This window comes from Netta rufina (assembly GCF_964035555.1).
Source record: "Netta rufina genome assembly, chromosome: 12".
Taxonomy (NCBI): domain Eukaryota; kingdom Metazoa; phylum Chordata; class Aves; order Anseriformes; family Anatidae; genus Netta; species Netta rufina.
Window position 1 is genome coordinate 7,892,957 of NC_140135.1, and position 23,944 is coordinate 7,916,900.

At 45.4% G+C, this 23,944-nt stretch overlaps 1 protein-coding gene across 1 annotated transcript in view; it reads left to right on the top strand.

The window, feature by feature from the left end:
* Positions 1-1,835: 1,835 nt before the first annotated feature.
* IL1RAPL2 (interleukin 1 receptor accessory protein like 2) overlaps positions 1,836-23,944 on the top strand; it is a gene marked incomplete at both ends in the record, with an annotated part of 317,482 nt that continues 295,373 nt past the window's right edge. Inside the window, one exon of the mRNA XM_084294337.1 lies at positions 1,836-1,917. Coding sequence (XP_084150463.1) covers positions 1,836-1,917 — 82 coding nt within the window. The remainder of the gene's footprint in view (positions 1,918-23,944) is intronic.

The following is a 23,944-nucleotide window of genomic DNA, read 5'->3' on the forward strand; positions in this document are numbered from 1 at the left end:
ATAACCGGAGGGAGGCAAGTGGAGAAAGCAATTTGCAAAGCTACACTTGAAAATCATTCTAGCATGCCATCATCATTACAATTATCTGTCAGAAGATTTAGTTCAATTACTTTTTTTGGGTCTCTTGTCAAGATGGCCTTGCTTGTTTCAGGATTTTGATACTCCAAGGAGAGGTTAGGGAAGAACGAATACTAATTCTCCCATTAACCACTGTCAGCCAGCCTTCAGCGCGTGTTATTCCTTGCGTACTCCTTTGGTTCTTCAGCATCATTACCCGGGGGAGTCAAAAGACATAAAGTGCCCTGGGGAACATAAAATGCAGGGGGGGAAATGGTGAAATCCACTGCCTATTTATAGCTGGTAGTGCGGTGGGGTGAGGGGTGAAAACTTGGGATGCAGGTGGTAATTCTGCGATAATTGAATAGCAGCGTAATTGCCATCGTGTAAGGGATTATACATGGTTCCTTACACTGCCTTCATACAACAGTGGGCTGGTAGTAAAATTACAGGAGAAGAATACTTGATGCTATAAGCTCATATTAAAGTGAATAATTTTCAGAGCACTGCAGGACATTGCTCTGTCGCAGCCTTACCACGCTGAGCAAATGTTTGGAGCTGCCGGGGTCTGGGCTGGTCCCAGTGCTGCGGGTGCCTCGGACGGGGCTGGGAAGATGCGATACCCCCTTTAAAGTTTGCCTCTGCTCTGTTGGCCTTTGTTTTCCTTGCTAATGCAGGTGATTCAGTGCTTTTCTGCTTAAAAGAAACTGTAAAATGTCTGCTGCTTATTTTGATGCAGGTAATAATTCCATGCTGGTTTAGGTAACTGCCCCCTATATCTGAGAATAAGGGTTCTGATCCCAGTCTGTGTCCAACACGGAGGTGAATTCCTGGGGTCTAAGTACACCAAGCCACTTAAAGGTTTGACTTCAAGCTAAACATGTATTTGAGGACTCCAGCTTGTAATTAAGCATCTTTCTCTTTTCCCTTTAGAGAAGGATGGGCTTTGCTGGGTTTGGATTTATTACGCCTCTTTTTAAGTACACGTACAGAACCTCAGTTTGCTCTTCCTATTGCTGACTTTTCTTGAATGACCTTGTACTTGTAAATGAAAACAGTAATAGTAATTATATAAAACTCTAACTATGATATTAAGCTGCTACTTCTTGTTTTTTTAAATATACATATTACAAAGTAGATAGTAAAATTCCCAGGAGAGAATAATTTTAGCTTTTTAATAAGAATGCCAAGGTCTGCATTCATGCACTTCTGAATTTCATTCAGCTGCCTTTACTTCATTTTTTTAGGAGAAATGTCTGCAATTGCATTACTTCATTGTAGGAGCTTTTACAAGCTCACTAGTGGGGAAAATAAGGTTTCTAAGAGAAGTTGCATGAATAACTGACTCTTATCTTTTCCCAAACAATGTAAAGTTTTGTTAAAGCATGTGGCTTGTTTGCATTAAAAGTAGTTATAGACATTGGGGTCTTCTCCTTGATAACACACAAAAAACTGCCACATTAAACCCATGTGGTTTCAGATAAGTAGTTAAGTCTTATTTTGTTTTTCTTAAGCAAAATAATATTTTCCAAGTGTCATTTAAAAGTAAAACAACTTTTTTGTGATATTCAGAGATAAATTATTCATAGACGGTTACTTTGAACCATTCTGTTTTCCTACTTCTGTATAAAAATAAACCCAGAAGTCGCTGGGCTCAGCCACTGCCCTGCAATGGTTCTTTGAGAAGTGTTTAACTGTAGCTGCTGCTTTGTTGTAGTGAAGAGCTGTGATTCAGACTTGTACTATGTTTGCATTTCAGCTGCCAAAGAAAGTGAAAGATGAAGCCTCTTGTTCTCTTGGTTCTTGTGATCTGTACTGTAGTCAGCATGAATTTGAAGCTCGTGTCAAAGAGAAATTCTGGTAAGTCACAGAAAAAAATCCTTTTTACTTTTGAATCTGGACTTAGTGCTCATGCAATCAAGCGTTTTAGATGGCTGCTTTTTGTCTTGCATATATACTTGCTCTCTTCTGAAAAACAAACAAAGCAGTGTCTGCTTACCAGATGTTACAGGATGAATTTTATCACTATAATGTTCTGTTGATGTCACTTAAGCTATTTCAAAATGTCCTTATGTTTTCTTAAGGGAAAAAGAGGGGGGGGTGGGAAGGTTGATCTGATTGAAAGCCCGCCAAAGTAGTGATGGATTTGACATTGTGTTAACATCTAATCTTGTGCTCGTGCTAACGGATTTTCTTAGCTGTGGATGTGGTTCCTGATGACTTCTAGGTCTGGGTGGTTTTTCTGTATATTGAAATAGCCAGGATTCTGAGCAGACAGGTGGGTTACCTCTGGCCTTGCCTAGTGCAATCTGTCTGCTAGAGCCTCATGTATGTGGACAGATAACTGATATGGTGCTGCAATTCTGAAATAATTCCCTTTGTCATTTTACATCTTCATATAGGAGCTAATGTAGGGTAGAAGTACTTTTCAACTTTTGTGTTAGCTTCATTTTTTCCCCACTAATTGTGTGCTGCACATACGAGTGTGAGGCCTTTGATCTTACTGTCCTCAGTGTCTTCAGCAAACACTTACTCAGGTACATATAGAAAAATCACTGACTGACTTGGTGTGGCCAGTTTAAAGTTTAATTTCTACATACTTTTTTTGAGAATGTAGAAAAAATAGATATTGGTCTGTCCATAATAAAGAACTGGATGCCCCTTCCCAGGCCAGGAAATGTTTCTCTGGGAATCACCAGATCCTAGGCTGAATTCTTTTTACTGGGATAAGTGTTTAAATGGACATTGCTAAATCAAACTAGTCCATAGCCTTCTGTTGTGGTTACTGTGAGCCCTCTTTGCCCTGTAGGGCAGTCATGGAGGTCGGGATTTGGCTACAGCATGGAGCGTGATCTAAAGTCTGCTGAAGGCAATGGCATTCCTATTTTTCAAAACTGCTATTCCTGGCCTGGATGGGAACCCCTGTGAGATCCATAATCTGTATAATTTAGCAGCCTTGACTCACTGATGCCAGGCAATACCACCTGGCTGCAAGGAAAGGCCTTTATCAGAAGTACACCTCTGTAGAAGTAAAATGCCTGTGGTTATCAGCATCATTCAGCTGATAGTTTACCTTTAATTATATTTTAGTATATTGTATTTTTTTTAGCTCCTTTCTTTGACTGACTCTGTGGAATGCCTTCTGTTATTGGCAGCTGTTGACAGTATCAATTCAGGTTGAGTACTGGGAAGAAAAATGCTTTAATATGTTAGGCTGCTTATTGCTAAATATAACCCACTGTAGTGAATAGTTTGTTCTGTTTTCTTCCCATTTAATTGAGCCGGTATATGTTGAGTATAAGATGAAGGGGAAAACTGCACATAAAGTGAAATTACAGTTTCTTTGCAAGTACATGATCATGTAGTTGGCTTTCACCTTTCAATATTCATTCCCATGTGCTGATTTTCAGGTTGCTGTGTTGAACAAACTATTGATTTTTTTTCCCTTTTTCTTCTTCCAGCACATTGTGTGTGAAATGCATTTTCTGTTTCTGTAATTTCAGCACTTGGAGTGAAATTGGTAATTTGACTCCCTTTCTGAAAGGGCCTTTAGATACAAAGTACTCTCACTTGATTGCTTGGGTCCTCCCTGAATGTTAGGTTGTGCAGGGACAGATGCTGTTGATTTTTAACTCTGTGTGGTGTACGTAGAAGATTGGAGATGGAACAGAAAAGGAAAGCCAGGCAAAGGAAATGATGAGACCTTATTGCTCAGTGGGGTGACTGTAGCTGTGGCACCCTGGTGCTGTGCTTCAGGGGCATTTTTTTAACTGATGTCTTGGTAAAAGAGTGTGGGAAGGGGAAAGCACCTGGTTAGTTGTGGGCAGTTACACTGCGGTCTGTATGGCAGGATGTCTGCTAGCAGCAAGGCTGGTGTTGCTGTAGCTGAGAGCAGGAGTGGATGAGGTGCCCAAATGATTCCCCGTGGACAGGAGCTCTGCAGCTGTGCTCCCTGGACGCTGTCAGTCTGTTTCTTGCTGCCTGTATGGGGATGTCGAAGCTGGTGAGCATCCTTAAAAGGGGCAGGGAAATTGTGTAGACGTTTACGTAGAGCTGTGTGAAGCAGTGCGTGGAAAGTGCTGACACCGGTGATAAAAGCAGGTTTTGACTACCAGGGCAAGAAACCAGCAAAACTGGGGTACCTGGGTCTTGGCTGACCTACATAGACTGGCATTTTTCCAAGCAGTATGTAGAAATGTAGCATGAGTGGCAACAATTGTGATGAGTGTTGAGTACAAGAGCAATTGTGAAGTTGACCTGTGTGTGTGTGATATCACATAATGGATTGTGCCTTGCTTAAAGGTAGGGAGAATCTAAGGAGAGCAGGATTGAAGTGGACTTGGCATCTTCAGGGGCTGGTGGGAAAACCTACCTTTGAAGCCAAGGAATGGAAATGTAAGGGGAGAAAGCTGAGGATGAGATCTCCAGATAGCAATTGCAGACAGCACGCAGGGGCTGGGCAACAGGCACGAGGTGTTCGAGCTGTCCAGGAGAGGAGTGTCTAAGGTGTCAAAAAGAAGGTGATGAAATGGTGTTCTAGTTGCAGGCATAGAATTAAAGCTTGCTGAAGAAATGATTCTCATAGAAGGAGGGAAAAAACAAACCAAGAAGAACTGAAGGAAATTTGTCTTGTGTGTCTTTGCTTGTGCTTTGTTATAAATCCAGGTGTTCGTATTTCCATTTGGAGAGGACAAACAGGAATGCATGTGAGGGCTACGGGTAGGTTTTAGAGAACCTTGCAATGCTGCAAAAACAACATAGAAACTTGGCTTCTTCTCAGTTGAGATGCTGTGCCAAAATAATTAAAATGGTTGAGCTAATTTAATTATGCTAGTCAGATTCTTCTTTACAGGCAGCAACTTCCAGATGCTCCAGAAGAAATCTGTCATGTCTACAGAGTAATGATTGCTGTTTGTGGTGGAAACAGAAGAGTTTGCTTCAAGCATCTGTGTGAATGGAGTGTTGACTTCAGTTTCATAAGCATTTCTTAATATTAAGGAGCTCTTCTGAAAGCTGCAGGTCATCCTTTTTGCCTGCTTTGAGAGGTGAAACTGAGCAACCAGCTGATGCTGGGACTGCAGCCCTAGTGATACCCTGGAAGAGTTTAGTAGGTGGAGGTTATGCAAATACACTGAGGGTGTGGGAGCTGTTAGGCTCCCAGCTGGTAGGGGATTTCCTTTTAATCTGATTAAATGACTTCTTTTCCCAAGCCTTTTGTATACAGTGCTTTGAATAATCGTCGCAGGGAATATAAAACCAATTAAAAATCAGCACACTTTTTAAGCACAAGATTTTTCAGATTATAGATTGTTTGATTTATGAGACATAATTCCATTAGTGACTAATTGATGCCCTGTATAGCTGCTGTATTTATTTGCTGAGCTGCAGTACCCCATCCCAGCACGCTTGGGATCCGGAGGGCACGCCTGCCTTGTGCACGGCATCCCTGAGCTCTGTGTAAGGCTGCTGCCTGCAGAGCCAGGGTGGTCTTGTTCAGGTCTTTGGGGCTTCCTTGGCTCAAGCCTGGCATTGACGTGTCCTCCCAGCTACAAAGCCAGAGTCTTGTATCTCCTCTGTGTTGCATCAGATGGATGCTCTCTGGGCTTTCTGCTCTTCTCCTCTTTGCCTTGGGACCACCCCAAAGGCAGTTGTGTGTCTCTGAGCCCCCCTGCCCCGAGATGCTCCAGCAGTGTCCAACTTTGTCTCCAGTGGCTTGGGAGACAGAGGGCTTGATTTAGCATTGTGCCCTGCTGGTATGGGCATAGCCAAACTGTCTTAAAATGTTAATTGGATTAAATGCTTGGGACTTTAATGCGTTCATTTTAATGTATTCACATGCTTTACCATATTAATTTTAAACCTATTGGCTTGCTATTTCCTGCCTTCTAAACGCCTTGCAGCAGCTGACTGTGCTCTGCTGCGGATGTGTCAGGAGACCTCCACGTTCCTCCTGACTGTGCCGGCTCTAGCCCAGGGTTTCCCCCTGCTCCTTTCTGTGAAGCTCGGCTTTGTTTCCTGGATTGCTGCCTGATTGTTGTGGCCATGAAAACTGCAGCGTACACAGAAGTGGAGGTGCTTCTATTTCAGAGGTGACTGAAGGATTTGTGCCTGGAATGGGATATTCTGGAGGAGCCCAGTTCCATTTCTCCTGCCGGAATGGGTCCCTGGAGTGAGCATGTTGATTCTGTGATGCTCGCTCACAGTTGCCTTTTCCTTTTTGTAGCAATACAAGCAATGCAGAAGAGGTTTATCAACTTTCCCCTCCTGCAAATAATGCAAAGACAGAGAAAATGGGAGTGTGGCAACACGAATTGGTGTACACTGATCTCAAGATACCGTAGGTTATTTGCAGCCCCAGGAAACAAAAATGCAGCAAGGTGGACGTTGTTCTGGGCTGTCACTGGTACAAGAGTGCATAGGGTCCCTCTTGCAGTCGTGTCTGCTCACCGGTTCCAGGCTGCTCTCCATTGGTTTTGGATCAGTGGGACAGGAGGAGAGCAGGGCTCCTGTGCTCAGTCACATCTCAGGGGGCTGCTGGAAAGAACGGGTGGTGTGTGCACCTCGGGATGGGTGTCTCAGCCTTGGTTTTCTCTCCTCTGGGTGCTGGTGGCAGCAGTTAGATGTTCTCTTTACTACTGGAGGGGAAGGGAGATGTGTAGAGAAGAACAAGAAAGGAAATAATCTGCTAGAGGTTTGGTGGTTTTTTTTTTTTTTAGTGACCTCAACCTGACAGGGTTTAAATATTGAGCTTATTTAAACACTCAAATTTTTAGCTATTACACTCGTTTAAAATGAGCTCATGTATAATTAAAACAATTAAAATATTGAGCTGATATTTAAATATTAAAGCTAGACTGCTCTCCCAAAAGGGAAACCGCAGCTGTATCTGAATAAAATAAATGAACACAATTAAATTGTTTCAGGCTGCAGTAAATCACGAAGGTAGGATCTTCAGGGATGGGAGGAAATAAGAAAAGCATGAAAGAAATGTCATTTCTGAAGTTAGGAATCTATACATCTGTAGTCTTCCACTCCTGCAGTGGACATCATGTCAGCTGGTGGGATGGCTGCTCTACATCTAGCTGCGGCATGGAAGAGTTTATTAATAATGTCTGAGCCTCTAGAAGGCATTTCCTTCGTGACTGAAAAATCTTCCAACTCCGTGCCTTTAATTGGATAACGCTTTTTTTGAGTCCTTTTTAAATGAAAAAAAAAAAAAAAAAATCTTGTATCCAGATGTCTTGGCTTTGTTTTCTGTAAGGTCCTGAACAGAAATTTGGAGAGACATCTTCATGTCAGTATTTCTGGCGCTCTCATTTTGTGGGTGTGGATCCTAGGTTTGTGTCTTCTGAAATTGACTGTCCTGAGGGACAGGGAAAGGTCTGGCATATTTTCTTTTTCCTCTTATTCATGGAAATAGTATAGTTCTGGAAGGTTTGTCTTACGTAATGTTCAAGTGAAATCATTAATAATACAGCTGCAAACTTACCCAGAACACGGTCTTCAAGCTCAGCATGCACTCTGGTCCTGGTGCTTTGCAAAGAGCAGCCCCCCCGGGGATTTACCTAGCACAGAGGTGGGGGATCTTTCTTCCTGTGGATCGTTGTGGTGTGTTACGTGGTGGGAGCAGCCTCCAGTACACTTGGATTTGAAAATACCGGGTTAGGCAGGCTTTTTAAAAACGTATTTCTTATTATTTTTACGCTTTGCTCAATAAAGCCTAGTAGCCTCCTAGGCTTGGAGGTCGCTGAAGCGGGTGCGGACCTGCGTGGGCTGTAGGCAGGCTGTGGTGTTACAACTGAATTTGGGCTCAGCTCCTGAGCGAGTGCAGTTCTGTGCATGCCTGGGTTTCTGTAACTCGGGTCTGTGTGTAAGGCAGGCTGTACGGGCTGCTGCAGGAACATAGACAGGGCTCCTTGGGCTCAACTGAGTACGAGCACTAATGTGTGTTCTCATCTCTCTGCCCACTGAATTTAAAGAACTTTTTCTACGTTACTTTCAGAACCTTGCTTGTTGCTTGAAGTGTGCTTTAGTTTTTAATTCCTAGTCCCCGTGATGCGTTTTACCAGTAGCTTCCCTTCTGTTTGTTCTGTTCTTGCTGTGAAAGCAACAAGCAGTAAAATCCTGAGGTAGGAGGCACTGGGATCAGCATGGGAAACAGCAATGGGGTGAAGAAATGAGGTGGTGCATTCTTGGTTAGTTTTCAGCATTTAATGCTGGAGAACTTGTTTTCCAGCAGGAAAGGAAGCATCAGAGGTATCCTGTCTCAGAAAGTGCAGAGCTGGGTTTCGAGTTGTAGATCTGCGATGCAGGAAGGAATTCTTTTCAGTGCAGTGTGTGTGTGGAAGTGCTAGTATATGGACCTGTGAGACTGTTGTGGTACTGTTACCACTTGCTCAAGTAGAAATGATTGCCCATCTACCAGCTGAAAGCAAAATTGATCTGAGCTGCAGTGTCACCTCTAGACTGTGTTTCCTCACTTTATTAATCTCTAACCCTTTCAAATCCAATCGATCCTTTCCTACAAGGAGCATGATTAGTACTCATAATACATACCGATATGAAAGCGTGGTAGATGGAGTTGTGTTTTCAGTGCTTCACCACTGAAGACAGACTCAGGTAAAAGTTAAGCTTCTAACCCGAGCTCTTTGCTTTTCCAAGACGTGATGACTGAGCAGCCTGTGCCATGAGTTGCCCCACACCAGCCTCTGCCATCGGTTCCTTCTCACTTTTTTTTTGTGTGTGTGTGTTTTTTTTTTTTTTGTGTATTTATTTTAAATTTAAGAGAGGTGCAGATGTTTAGTCTTTCAGGGGTCATTATTCCTTTAAAAAGGCGTCTGGTATCTGTGCATCCATTGTTCCAGGTGTGAAATGGAATTGTACTGGAGCACTTAGGAGACTGTTTAAGCCAGGCAGCTGTAAGCAGTGGTTTTAAATAAAGAGACTGGAGGCAATAGCAGTACCTGGTGTGAGCCTTTTGTGTCTGAGCATCTCTGTTTCAGTTGCTGTAATGGAGTGAGAGGAGTGGGAACCTGCCTCAGACTGCAAGCAGCATGGCTGGGGCTGGAGGGCTCAGGGCAAGCCCCTGGAAGGACTTGGCTCCCCTTTCAGATAACAGGCATGAACCAGGGCAGGAGAGAGCCTCAAGCTCCCAAATGCCTTCCTGATGTTTAAAGTCCGGTATTTTCTGTGTCTCTTGTGTCTGTGGGACCTACTGCTGTTTTGCCATCCAGTAACCACGTGTACTGTTCGGATGTTAAGGCCATGTGGTAGAGGCTTTGAAACATGATGGTTACTTATTATTTTTGCCCTTTTAGTGTTGTAATAGTGCTTTGCTACCTTGGCATTTTTTTTTTTAAGGTCTCATGGGACTACTCGGTGTTTTAGGTAAAGGTCTGCTACCGTGGTACCAGTACTACTTGGTCTTCCACCCTAAAGAACCTTTGCTGGCCATAAACTGATGCAGCAAAGCTGCCAGTCCCCTGTGTCTGAGCCATGCTGAGCTGCCTCTGTGCTCACCCAGTGTCTGCCTTTTGTTTGGTAGCAGTCCCAGGGCTGGGATTCTGTCATCAGCTGTGCGAGTGGCTTAAAACAGCTCTGTCCAAGGACACCTCCATCTGCGTACGGTCTAACCAGATGTTCGTGTTTGTTCTTTGGTCCTTTCATCCCGCTGTACGAATGCATATCAAATCAGTTGTGGAAGTTGTATGCTAAGTAGTTTCACAGGTTTTATTATTTGAGAGTTAATGGACTTTGTCTGGTGTGTTGAAGGTAGAACTGCATTAATATTTGCAAACCCTGATGTTAACGCAGCAGCTTAGACTTGTCATGAGACAACGGTGGGGCTTGCCCGTGGGTCTGCTGGGTAAAAGCTCTCCTGTAATAGTTTCCTTGCTGTGATTGGAGCTGGCAAGATTTTTCAGGTTTGTGCAAGACAAGCACATCCTTTCCTGCACACGGGGTTGCCCTTTTCCAGATCATAATGTGTAATATAGTTGTAAAAATCGGATCTCTTTTAATGGCTTTATTGTGCACATGAAAGCTGTGCATTATCAATGTAATTACAGAGATAATTTAATACTTGCTCTATGCTTTACTACAGCACTTTCCAACAGGGAGCTGTAAAAGGTAATTTTGATCTCCTTAAACTTTGTTTAGATTATTAAGAAATATTTTCTAGTGGCAGAAGAGGGAATTCTATTTCTGCATGATCTACTAGCCCCTTAGGGCTAGCCCTTTACAGTCGTATTCATCAGGTAAGGGACGCGATGGGAGCAGTTAGTCACCTCCTGAAGAGCCGGCTGGTTCCCGAGCACGCAGCACCCGCAGACGAGGATCTCCACCAGCAGAGCCGTGCGGCCTTTGGTGATGCTCTCCGCCAGGCTTTTGCCAATGATTGGGAGGCAAGAGGGAGTAAAACCATCACAGGTCTTACAGCTGTCGCAGTCTGCCCTTTGAGGTGTTACTAAAGGAATCTTAGTGCCCCCAAGCAGCCTAGAGTGATGGAGTGGGCTGAGCGACCTCCTTTGTAGGATGCTCCTCTGGCAGCTTCTGTTCTGCATCTGGGCCACCCTGGGGAGCAGCAGGGTGGTCCTGTGCTCGTGCCCCGTGCAGGGAGGTTGGAATTGGACTGGACTGTGTCTTGTCCCCCCTCCCCTTTTTTTTCTTTCTGAAGAAACTCTTTTTAGAATAGGATCCCCTGTAATATATCTGGAGAATAAACCAGGGAAACTTCTAAAGTGAGAGGGGCTCGCTAATTGCTTAAAAATTAGGCAGCCTCCATCTGAATAATCGCCATTAGCTGGCTGGCCTTCTTCAGTCTAAGTAGCAGCTCATTAGTAGGATACACACAGATGGTTCTGTGCTTCAAGGTATTTAAAATACACAGGCAGAGAGCTGTATTAATAAGGCAAACCTGTCCTTAGTTTCTGTGGGTGAGTTTGCTGCAAGCAGCAGAGGGAACAATGCCATTTGGTAAATATCATTAGGTAAGGGCATTTCATACATTTATTTAGTTTGCACATTTTTCTGCAGATAACAGATTATGATAAATACTGAAAGTAATGTACTGTTTCTGGGAAAATTATATTGTAAGAACAGACTTACAGCAGCTATTTCGTTTATTCAGTAGCTCATTTACCCATATAATTGCTTGGAAAGAGATTTATTCAGAGCCTAAGCTTTATTTGGAATATATGTCGTTTCTTGCTTTCTGTTCTCTCTCTCTCCTATGATGTTTCCTGTAGGCAGTTTGCTAATAGTTTACTCAAAATAAGTTGTCTTCTGAGCTGGATTCCTTCTGCAAGTGCTAGTGGATAGCAAAATAAGAGACCACCTGTCAAGGAAGCCAGGAACCGCTGAGCCCCAGCCCTCAGAAACGCCAGGGAAGGAGCTGCCGTGCAGAGGAGCAGTGTAAATTCAGATGTGATGGTAAACGTGGCTTCGTTGTCAAATGGCAGACTTGCCCTCTGCTTCTCCTCCCGTGTGTATCATTGGATGGGCAACTGCTCCATCCTTCCCTCAGGCAGGCTCTTTTTTTTTGTGTTACACCTGAGCAGCGTTCGAACCCATCTTATAATGACCGTGTCCATTAGTGCACTTGGCTGTGAATCCAGCTGTGAATCTATTAGCATATCGGCTTTCCAGTGTAAGAGACTTTTACCTCTAAGACCGGGCTCTGGAAGAAGGAACTTTCCCTCAGACAGTTGTTCTTCCCCGGACAGTCAGAATTTGGTCTTTATCCCCTCCCTTGGAGGGCTTACACAGAGGGTATAGCTCCAGCCTTTTCTCCCCAAGTCCTCAACAGACCTGCTTCCATTTTCAGCAAGCATGATTCACGTTGTTGCTTCACTCTTCTTTTTATTTCTGATAGATTTGGCGTGTATTATTTGACTATGCTGCTGATGAGAAGAAAGCATGTTTCCCTTTCCTTCTGACTAGTCTTTGCCTTGCTGTGTGTGTGCAAGTTACAGCGCTGCTTTGGTAGATCTCTGAGTTAATGTTTGTTTTTCTGGAGTGTATTTTAAAAATATTAGTCCAGGCTAGGAGATTCTCAACTGGAACAGATGTAGTCTGAAGAATATATATATATATATATATATATATATATATATTTTTTTATAGCTACCATGTTTTTTTTGTTGTTTTTTTTTTTTTTTTTTTTTTTTTTTTTTGTTACACGTAAGTGTTCTGAATGATTCCAATCCTCTCTGTGGTAAATTACTATTTAGTTCAAGTCCTGCTTTGGGCTCCTGTTCAGCACGTGGAAGTACACGTGGCTTCTTCCACTGCCTGCACTGGAAGGAGCAGAACCGTCAGGAAGCAAGGTTTGTTTTGTGGGACTTGAGTCTGAACCTGAAAGAAAATGAAGAAACACTAGAAGGTACTTACTGCTCAGGGGCGATGAGACTCTGCTTCCAAAGCCATTTATGGAGGGCTGTAAGTAGGAAAACAACCTAGTGGTGTATGGAGAGGATGGGATGGATGATGTGCTGAGGGAACTAGGAAGGCTTCCTGCAAGGATCTGTGTAAAAGACCAAGATTTCAGTAGAAAAAATATTTAAAATGTTTAAATTTTTAAAATGTTTACCTAGTTATAGACTTGGCTTCCTGGAAATGTGGGGAGAGTTTGGGATTTACAAGGACGGGAAGTCACCAAGTGACCTGATTTCCCAGGAAAGTGCAGGAGTTGGGTAGCAGTGGGATTCTGTGAATGGTGCAGGGGTGGCACCTCTGGAGCAAGGAGGGCTTTCAGGTGAAGGTGGTGAGGCAGGAAGAACAGTATTTCATTTCAGCTTTCAAATTGCAGGGTAATTTGATAGGGTTACTAGTAACCCTAGGCTATGCTGTTTGTTTGTTTGGTTTTTCCTCCTGCTGTAAAGCCACTGAAGTTGGTGGAATGAAACTAGGAATTAACAAACATGACTGCATAGCAATGGGACTGTTTCTCCTGTCTGTGTGCCAAGCTTATGCTTACTTGGTGTGATTCTGCAAAACATCCATTGATTTTGGTTCCTCAGAAGCTAATTACCTCGTAACCCACAGGATCAAGCAGCAGTGCCCACTTATTTAGCCTGTAACAGCGCCGTTCTGACTGTGCTGCCCAGTTGTGCTGGCACTTGCTGCAGGGAAGCTCCCATTGACCCTGCCTGCACCAGGGCTGCAGAGCAGCCCCCACACACGTATCCTGCCTCTGCACTGTGGCTGTTGTGCATGCAAATGGGCAGGAATTGTCACTGAAGCAGTGGGTACTTAATGCATGTTTGTAAATTCAGCTCCTTTTGGAGCTGAAATTTCCCTGCCAGTGTTAATTTGGTATTTGTCACAAATTGCAGGGGCGAGAACAGGAGGGGAAGCCAGGCTCTCAGCCACGGTGGGCTCCAGCTGCTCCTCTTCCTGCTTCTACCTCAGGCATTGCCACAGGTGAGTGGGGAGAGGAGCAGAAATGTCCCACGGTAAATCCCCAGGAAGAATCTTTGTCTTTTCTAGGGAGTATCATGATGCAGATTGCATTGATGTGGATTTTGTAGGGATCTGGTTCATTAAAATAAAAGACAAGCCTGCCAATATACAGTAGATGTAGCAGAACACCCCCGACCCAGAATGGTTTTAGTTTGACAAGTCATAGTTAGTACAGGGTGAATTCGGGCACACTGTGCATCTTTCTTCAGTGCAGCCACTTGAGAAGGCCCTTCAGTGCTAATCCATTTGGATAGCACGGTATTGTTTCCAAATACGTTGTGTGAATCTTAATTGACGTTTTGTAGCCCACAGGAGAGAAGTAATACATCACTGCTATTATTGCGAAGACATGTCCTTTGGGGGAAACCCCCAGTTGCAATTCCTCAAGCATCTTTAAGGTTCTGAGAAGCAAATCAATACATTTCTCAACAACAGTTATCCTCAGAAACCTTCGGAATTAGATGTGAGAGAAAGAAACAAAGCTGGGGAACTGCCCTTGCCACTGGAAGGCTGAATGAAATTGTAAGTCTGAGCTCGACTGTATCAGTAAGCAGCTATTTTTTGCCAAGTAGGCACAGTGATAAAATTGCCTCTGAAGTGGGTGATGTGTTTAATCTGCAAGTTTTCCTGGATGGGCACCATCTCATGTCTTCGACCGGAGCTTTCGGGTGCTTCAGCTGTACAGAGAACCAGGAATGCTTCAGTAGTTCTAGTGAGAGGGACTTGGTCTGCCCCAGAGGGCTTGTTTGAAGTTACATTGATAAGAGTAATCAATTAAGTCAATCAAGTAGTCAATTAAGATTACTTGCAGATGTTTGGATCTCTCTGTACAGAAGAACAGAAGTGCTGCTGTTTCTGGTTGGTCTTTTTAATTCAGTAACAGAACGACTTTAACTACTGATAGTGTTTATGGTTGACTTCTGGAGGGCTTGTGCCAATTGGAGTAGAACTAAGAACTGCTCTGTGGATCAAAGCTGCTTGGTAAGCTGTGAGTTGGGTGCTCTGCTGGAGCACCTGCCTGGTGAGCACACCAAGCAACTTTTTATTGTGGGAAAAGACCCTGAATTGCTTGTCAGTGGTCATCACAGTCCTGTCCTGCCTGTTCAGTTTGCAGCAGCAAATCTCCTGGATGTCCTGTGCTGTGGATCTCCCTGGCCTTGGGGATGAGGAGCTGCATGTTAAATTTTGTCTCGCCAAGCTAACGATACTGCAGCAAGCCACGCTTCTAGCTAGGAAGAAGCAGTCCTGAAAAAGCGTGTGTTTAATGCCCATTTGGAAATGTCCAAGTTAAATACTCTGGTGGAGCACTGTACTGGAACAAATGTATGGGAATCTCTCTTTTCCAGGGGATCGCAGGCTGGCTGTGCAGCCCTTGAGATCTCCTGGGACTAAAAGGCTCGGGGAAGTGTCCAACACTTCACAGCACAGCAAACATCTGCCTTGTGCTATTCGCTCAGAAAGGGTTAAAGGCTCTCTGGCAACTGCTGAGTACTACAGCAGATATTTTCCCTGTGTAACAGTGGAAGAATGACTATGCATAATCTAATTTTAACTTAATCTAGTGTACCTGGTATTTTCATATATAGGATAATGCTAGAGGAATGTGAAAAAGCTTTCCTCTTACCAAAGCCTGTGCTAAAATTCTGACATCAATAGAGGAAATGTGTTGATTCAAAGAAATTTTAAAAAGCTCACTTTGTGTTCTGTATTTGATGATTTAAAAATACATTGTCGTGATTAATTTGTTGTTCTTGGTACAATCTTAAGCTCTTCTTCTAATAAGATCGTGCTGATAGTAAAGATTCATACACTGGTGTGATTTCCCTCTGTTAGTTAATAGCTGCCTAATTGGAAAAGTAAAAGTAATTCTTGTTGTGTAAACAGACTTCAAAACCTCTTAATGGATCATGCAGCTTACTTATTTAATTTTTGTAGTGCTGACAAAGGGAGGACTTTGCTTTGAATTCCCTCTAGCAACAGTAATAATTAAGGAAAGAAAAAGGCCTGCTTCTAACTGAAATGCTTTTTGTCACAGCGGACAAAGGGGATTTTTGAGATGGTGGGGTGGGAAACTTCTCTTGTGGGAAACAGAAGCAAACGAATGGATGTTCTAAAGAGACGTTGGGCTTTTCTCCTGTTTGCGAATTCTCCAGTGGCTCCCTGTACTTCTCATATTTCTCTCTTAGACCATATTTTGTTGCATCTTCTCTTTTTACATTCTGTAGTGGGATGGGGGTCTCTAGCATTACCGTCACCTCTTCTGAACCAGAAAGCGAAAGATTATGGAGAGAAGGAGAAAAAAAATCACGTTGTGACTTCCCAGAAGTGCTGAAGGCCTTCATACCCTTCAAAGAACTGTAGCTCCCAATTCTTGTTGACTGCAATATATTTTAAAATACCTACCCTTAAAAAAAAATGGCCTTGAGTACCTACAGCCTGTTTGCAATTGATGAGAGTTGCAGAACCTAAGCACCACTGAAAATCAAGCTATCAGTCACGCTCACTGGCTCCCTTTGATGGAAGCAACACTGCGCCTTAGGGAGCGCTGAGAGCTGTGCTTACAATCCCAGCTCCTAAATGAAGAGCGCTTTCTGTTTGTCTCCTTGCTTCTGGTGGAGTCACCTTTGGGGAGCAGAGCTGGGGCTGTCCTGCTGGAGATGCTCTCCTGCATCACCTTTTGGGATGCCCAAATCTCCCCAGACCTGCTCTTTTCCCCATCCTGCCATGGGGCGGCAGCCTAGAAAGTGAGCAGTGTTTATCAGGTAGTGGCAGTCAGGTTTTGATTACTGCTTTCCGAAGCTTATTGTTAACAGGACACATTAACTAGACACAGAAAAGCCCTGACTAAATATGCAGTGTTGCATCCCAGTACACACGGCGTATGTTGGCAGATTGATAGTGCAACAAGTGGGAGCTCATGGCTTCGTGGGGCCTGTGTGCACGCCCCGAGCTGCGTGCAGGTCATTCCCAGCCACCTATTTCTGTGCTGTAAGCTCTTTCCCAGGAAATAGGGTTTTCTGGGCTTCTGCACACCCTCTCTGAGCTTTGGGGGTGTAGATGAGCTTCCCTGAAGCCATTGAGAAGACTAAGCAGTGCTGAGCAAGCAGGCACGTTATAAACCTGGCAGAGCTGAGGTTCGGTGCAGGAGTGTGTTTGTGTGATGGCTGAGGGAAGGAAGGAGGAGAGGAAGGTGGAAAATTTGGCAAAGCCTCTTAGCTTTGCCAGGGCTGAGAAGCTGGGGAGAAGAGTGGGTTGCTCATTCGGCAACCTGGAGTTGGATCCCGGGCCGTGTCCTCACGGTGCCTTCCAAGCACGCCCCTGGGAACGCGCTGGCTTCAGCTCAGTGCTAACCGAGGCAAACAGCTCCCAGCTAGCCTGGGCTGAGGACTTCTGCCTGTTTTTATTTATTCCTCCCCCCGAAAAACCTTGTAAAGCCTCTCCATCCTGGTTCTGCGTGCTGGGGCTGCTGCAGTTGTCCTTGTGCTGTTTGTGGGTCTCTGGTTTTGGGGGGAAGCTCTGGCAGCCTGAGGGGCTCACAGAGCCCAAACAACAGCTGGGAACTCCTCTGAATTGGACCATGACGGGGCTTGGAAAACCCTTGTCTTTGCAAAGTACAGTGGTGAGAGGGAAAAGCTGGGCAAGGGAGGGGACTTGTGCCAGAGAGATGGGCTTTCTCGGTGGAGAGCAAAGAGGAGATTAGAGGGAAGTGAAAATGTCAAGTAGTCGGGCAGAGAACGATTTTCTCTAAACACAAAGCGGGTGGGAAAGCAGCTGAATCCCTCCTGCATTTCCAGCCTGAGTTCAGACTTCTTTTCCACCCTGCAGGAGCAGGGACTGGCTCGCTGTGTTCAAGTGGCAAGCTCCGGTTGCTTTGCTGTGCAGCACGTGTTGGCTGCAGGGGGAATCGGGGCAAAACTTCCCCAGTTGCAAGAACCTTTAATGCCCGCAGAGCTTAGGGTGCTCCAGAACACCAGCCTGTCTTCATAAATAATTCTGCACGCCCCCCTCAGGCTGTCGGCAAACACAAACAAGGGGCAGGTTACAGTAAGGAGCACAGGGAATCGTTGTCACAGAGCTAAAGAGGTGCTCCTGGTAGTAGTGCTCCGGGAGTTAGTTCTGGATCTGGTTGTCCCAGCGAAACAGACCGGCTACCGAAAGCAGAGCCCTTTCCAAAGCACGTCTCTGCTAAGCTTTGCTCTCCATCACCTCCAACTCATCTCAAAGCAGGGCTGAGCTGGCAGCTGTGGCCCTGAGCATCCCCCAACAGCCTAGACCAGGGGTCTCGGTGCAGGATGGGGGCACTGCGGGCTCCTGGCCCTGTCCTGCTGGGTGCTGAGCAGAGCTGGGTCTGCGGTGCTGAGAGCAAAGCCCCGGCCCTGTCACTGTTGCCAGCAGTGCCTGTGAAGCCGAGGGACAGCTGTCAAGGTAAAGAGGATTTGCATCAGCAAAGCAAGGATAAACTCAGGCTCCTTGCCTCGGGCAAGTTTCCCTCATTTTTTGAAGACTTGGGGCCTGGTGCCGGGAGGTCACCTGCCTGACTCGCGCGTTTTTGCGATACCTGAGATGAATGCTTGCTGCCTTGCATTATGTATCAGCTATTGGAGGTAGAAACTGAAATGAGAGTATAATTAATATATAAAAGCCTTTGTTCTTTGCCTCTGGCCTGTTTCTAGTTTGTTTCAGTACATCCCAACGTGTGCTGGCCTTAGCTCACTGACTCCAGACTGATGGCTGGCATCAATGCAGCAAATCCCGCAATCAGCTGTGCCTCCTTCCTTCGGAACCGCCTCAGAAGTGGTGGCTCAGGGCACTGAAGTGTCACCTGCAGGTACTTCTGGGGCCCCCAGCCCTCCTTTTTGAGGGCAAGCTGTAAAAAACTGTTGGCCGTAGGAAGAGTTTGTTCTCCTGGGTGCATGAGACTGATGGGAGAGGCTGCAACTATTTTGAAGTAGTTATTTCCTAGACTCCTTTGCTTCACTCCCAATACTGTCCTGGATCTACGCAGACCCCTGTACTTCTATACAGGGTATCTGTCACTCTGGTTCCTGGAAAGAGGGCAGCATATTCCTTGTTTTGTTTTGTGGTTTTGTAGAGTAAATAGAGGCTTCTACCAACATTTTTGGTAAAAACAAAGGTAAGGTTGGCATTGCTTTGAGAACTACTGAGCAATGGGGTTAACTAAAACTGCTTATATTGGGAAGTTTTTAAATATTGAACAGTGAGAATGGTGGCTGATGGATGGAGAGACTGTGGGGTTATCTCCCTACCCTCAAATAATGGGGGTGAATGATCCTCTTGAGTCATGTGGAGTATTCAGGAGGTCTGTTTTGGACGGTGGCTTATTTTCTGTTTCAGTAGGTTTAAGTTTGTACTTGCTCAGAACTTCTGTGTCCCAAGCTCTCATAACGTGTATGTTTTTTCTCTCTGAAGACCTTTGTGGGCCTGGGATACTGAGGGTTACCAGTAAGGACATCAGCCTATCCCATTTAATGCTGTCCTGGTTGTGACCATGTCTCTTCAGAGGTTCGCAAACCCTGTTTGTTGTCTCTTGCAGTAAAAACCACCTTTGCGAGTGTTTACTTGTGTGTAATTTTCTAAATGCACAAGATGATCCCTTTCCTTCCATGGCACTTGTTAATTAATGTCAACTGCCTTGTGCTTTACGTGAGCCCTCTCACCAGGCCAGCCAAGCAGCCTGGCCCCTGCCCTGTGCTGGAGCCCTCTTTAGAGTCCCAAAATTGCAAATTTCATAGCCACAGGTGAGTGCATGTTGAAATATATTAAGCACAAGAATGGCACAACTGCAGTTCCTGCATTTTTCCTCTAAAAGTGCTTCTTGGCTGTGGAACGCTTGACTAAATATGAGGTAGTGGCAGAGTCTGAGAGCTTGTGGTTTCCTGTTGAGGTTGGTGCCAGTTCAAACAATATAGGGACTTGGTTGGCTTCAGTACGTCTGTATCTGCTCGATGCATCGAGATATAGAAGGTCAGTGAGGTTCACTCTGAGCTTCTTGACTTGGTTAAACGTACAGCTGCAGCGTAAGGCCATCCATCTGAGACAGAAACTTGGAGAAATGAGATGCCAGCGAGCGCAGGGGATAACGGTGGTTCTGGTGTAGGGGAGCTCGCAGCATCCCAGCAGGGCCAGTCCAGACTCGGGATTTCTGGTTAAAAGGAGACTTTGCACACTTGAAAGTTAGTCTCCATTCCAGTTCAAAACCGAAACCCACCTTTCCCCTTCTTGAAATGAAACGAAGCTTTCAGTGCTCTTACAGGTGGGAAATAAGATGTTGCTTTAGCAACTGATGTTCCCCAAGGCCTTCCAAATGAAGGAGCTCCAAGTGTAGAATTCATGGCTTGGCTATTTGTGTGCTACTTCTGTTATATTTTGAAATGGCCCAACATCCTACAAAATAGTCTTGTAAACAAGGAGAAAGGCCATAAAATATAACTACAAATTTAATGGGGAAATGAGTGATTCCTTTTTTGACCCAAATTCAACCAAACTCAAGCCTTGTGGAAACCCTTTTGGCCAGCCACCGGGTCGCAGTCTGAGCGCTGTGGTTCAGTGGGGAATCGGTGTCAGTCGCCAGGGAGCGAAGGATGAATGGGACATTAAGAATGTCAATATTTCCCTTTCTAAACCCAACTTCTCGGCAGCGTTGAGATGATCCATATGTCTTAACTCGTGGTGTTGGAGTGGGAGGAAGCTCGCGCAGGAACTGCTTGAGGAGGAGGAGGAGCAGTTAGTCAAAATAACTGCTTCTCTCCCCGAGGACTTTCGGGTGCTGGAAGCATTTAACAGATGAAACAGCGAGAGCAGCAGCCCTGGGGGAGCTGCCAGAGGCGAGTGACACTGCGGGTGGTGCAGATGGCTGAAGGGCTGCTTGCCTGCGGAGGGCCGGGAGGTGCTGGCCCTGCAGGGAGGGCTGAGGGCTGGCTGCTGCTCTCCAGGGGCAGCTCTGTGCCGTGGGGTGCCCTCAATTCTGCTGCCTCCGAAATGCCAGCTGAGCTGCTGGTGAAGGCACATTGGCAGGTACCGTCGGACCCATCAGATCTCACGGCCTGTGAACTTAATTAGCGTGCAAAGCCCACCAAAACTTAATTAGTCAGCAACTTAAGGTTGTTAGCATACTCTCTGGGGTAATAATATCCAAAAAAGAGTATGTGAAGGCTGTGATAAAATAATTAACAGTATAAGATCCTCGTGGCATGCTTTGTTTAGCACTCATCTCTACCATGTATAAGTCTAGGTGGAGGAATAAGGACAGCAGCAGCTCGAAGGTGGGCTCTGAGAGGGATGAGACTGGCAGCGAGTGCTCGGGCAGGATGTAGCAGTGCCTCACTGCGGGCCTTCGACAGAAAGGGGATGGGATTTGGTAACAGCAAGCGTGCCCCGTCTGTCACAGCCAGAGATGGCTGCCCTCGTCTTCCCAATGCTCTGCTGCAGCACCAACCTGCTGCAAAATATTTATTCCAGTGACCCATGGTTTTGTGGGAGCAGTCTCTCTCTTCTGAGCAGAGCCTGGCTTAAAATGAAGCAACGAAAAATACTTAGAGCAGCCCTGGGCTCAACTGCGGCCTGGTGCTGGATGCTTGTGCTGTGAGTGAATGCTCCTCGGTGTCCCCACATGCCATGGGGAGCGAATGGAGAAAACCTCCTGGTCCTGGGAACAATACGTGCAAGTCAGCAGCGACTGAGAGATGTCTGGAGGCAGAAACCACTTACCCACTTACAAAAGAAAAAATGAATAAAACATCCTCTGGCTTCTCCCTGTCTTTCCCAGAGGATGGTTTCTAACCCTGTTCCCTCTCCTACCTACAGCAAGACAGTGACTTTGGTTCATGGGCCCTGCAAACTTGACAGGGGAGGCATTTTGGAGGCACCTGAAACTATTCCAGCTGCCTCCCTGCACAGCAGTGCCACGGAGGGTCTCTCGGAGATCCGGGATAGCGAACGGGAGATGTGCTCAGGTACTCGGACAGGGAGAAGAGGAGCAGCATCCCACGCTTCAATACATGTCTCTTGAGTTTTGCTTTGGTTCCTGGTGAAGCTGAGGGATCAAAGCAGGGCCGATCACCGAAGGCTCCTCTGTATCACGTGCACGGGGCTCGCTCTCATCTCTCAGGGAACCTGCTGAAAAGGCACGGAGAGTTGTTGGCTGGTCTCTGCACAGCTGCCAGCAGGTAATGGGACACGCAGTTGGGTCTGGGATTTTGCTCTGTCTCGTGTAACATCCAGCAGAAGTCTGGCTGCATTAAACTCTATGGAAATTTCAGGCTGACATTTATAAAACCAGAGTTCTTGGTGTGCTTTCATCCCAGGCTTGTGACAAATTAAAGGATGAGTGACAGGATTTTGTAACGTTACCAGATTTCTGAGAGCCAGCCTACATACCATTAAGTGTGCTTAATTTAATGAAGCAAGGGATGCCAAGTAATCTAACCACTTATTATGTTAAGAGGCAGCAGATAATCCAGTGATCCACAGGTGGCTGTTTGGGTTTTACTGCCTGAAGTTAAAGACGTGCTTCATGTGCTACTGGAGAGCAGCTCCTTTCAGAACCAGGAGCAGTCAGAGCAGAAGGTGTCACCTCACCTTCTGGGTCCCTCACTCCTCTGCTTCAAGCAAGCATGATGTAGGACAACTCGCCTCGAGCCATGGCGTCGGCATTGAGGCCTTTTTTTTGAGGGGTAGGGTCCCAGTTTGCCTGGCGGCCCCCTTCCCACCTCTAGGAGCTGGTGCTAGGAGCACAGGGTCAGGACTGAGCAGCCTCAGTCTTACAGCAACCTTCAGTTTTGTGACCCTGAAGTTCCTGTTTCACCAAAAGCAATGCTGAGGATGTGCCTGGGATTCTTACTGAAAACCAGCAAATGCAAATTTATTTATTTATGAAGAATGTCTCCTAGTTTGCTGCCTTCGTATACGTGCGTAAGTGCTGCGATCAGCTGAGGAAGTACACGTTTTATTTTTGTGGAATGCATAGGTACTAAAAAAGTATTTATTTGCAACCTCTAATCAGGTTGTAATCATGATCTGTAATCACAATCAATGAATTAATAGATTAATTAAAAAATTAACTTAAAGTTTTATTTTTATATTGATTTTCTGTCTTTTTTATCGCTTTTAGTGGCTGGGAATGCCAGCTTCACCTCTGGGTGTACCTTCAAAGGAGCAAGGTGAATTTTAGTTGTGTTTGTGTCTAGCAGTTAGGAACTCTCACTGTTTTTTGGTGTGTGCCCCTTTTGGGCAGAGTTAATGTTATTCCTATAAACCATTTCCATTCCTCATCATAACGCTCAGCTCTACTTCTAATTGGGTTTGCTTCTATTCAATCTCCCTGTAATAATTTGAGTTTTTTTTTTTTTGTTTAAAACTTCAATCATGCCTGCCATATGGTGAGTATCATTTATACATAAAAGCTACTTGCTGTTTTACCTTTGGAAGTGGTTAGAGCCTTCGCAGTAAGAGCTTCCTAACCATCTGCTCCCCTCTCAAACCTTGCGCTAATGTAGACATCTGCAGTTGTGACTCCGGGGTTATTAAGCAGCGCTGTCCGGCCGAATGCCCTTGTGCCTGGCTTTCCAAAACTCAGCGCTGCAGAAGGCGATCGCTTCAGCTGCAACAAAAGCTATTAAATTGGCACCCGTGGAGGGCAGGCACCCACCCTTCCCTGCATTTTCCTGTGGCCCAGGCAGAGCAAGGGGCTTTGGCCGGGGGGCTGCAGCCCTCCCAGTTAGCTGTGGGTTCAGATCGGTGTCCTGTAATCCCGTAATGCTCACGAGGCTCCAGCATGAGCCCCCGTGCTAATCCTTTTTTCAAACGGGCAAAGAAGATTAGGCCATTTTAAAAACGAGCTAATTAGTTGCGGTTAATCAAAGCATCCCACAAATTGCAGAACTGAATGCTGGGGGTTGAAATCCTGGCCTCAGTTAAGGCAGCAGCAAAAGCCCTCCTTCAGCAGGGTGAGATTTCGGTGCTCGCCCTGTCCCTCAGCCAGCCCTGGCTGCTTTGTATGCTGGGCTTTGGCTTTTTGGGCTTCGTCTGGCTTTTTTCTGTCAGATTTTTGTATGCAAATTCTCATCAGTGAGGAGGGAGAGGTGGCTCCCAGTGACCTCCTGGCTGGTGGGAGCTGAAAACAACCGAGCTAATTGCACAACTCAAATGTGAATGTCTTCGGTGTTTAGAGGCTTGATATTTTTCATCTGAGCACTGTGTAGATGGCAGGTAAAGACACACTGATCATTTGAGAGCTCTGTTTTTACTTAGGAAAAGAAAACAGGAAAGGAAAAGCTAATTTCATTGTGTTGTCAATGTCCTTTAAATTGTACTTTTTGAAACAAATCGAGCTTATTAGAGCTGTTAAAGTTGTTTATATACACGTTTTTTGGTATTGTGTGCAACCACAATAATGAAAATCAAATTT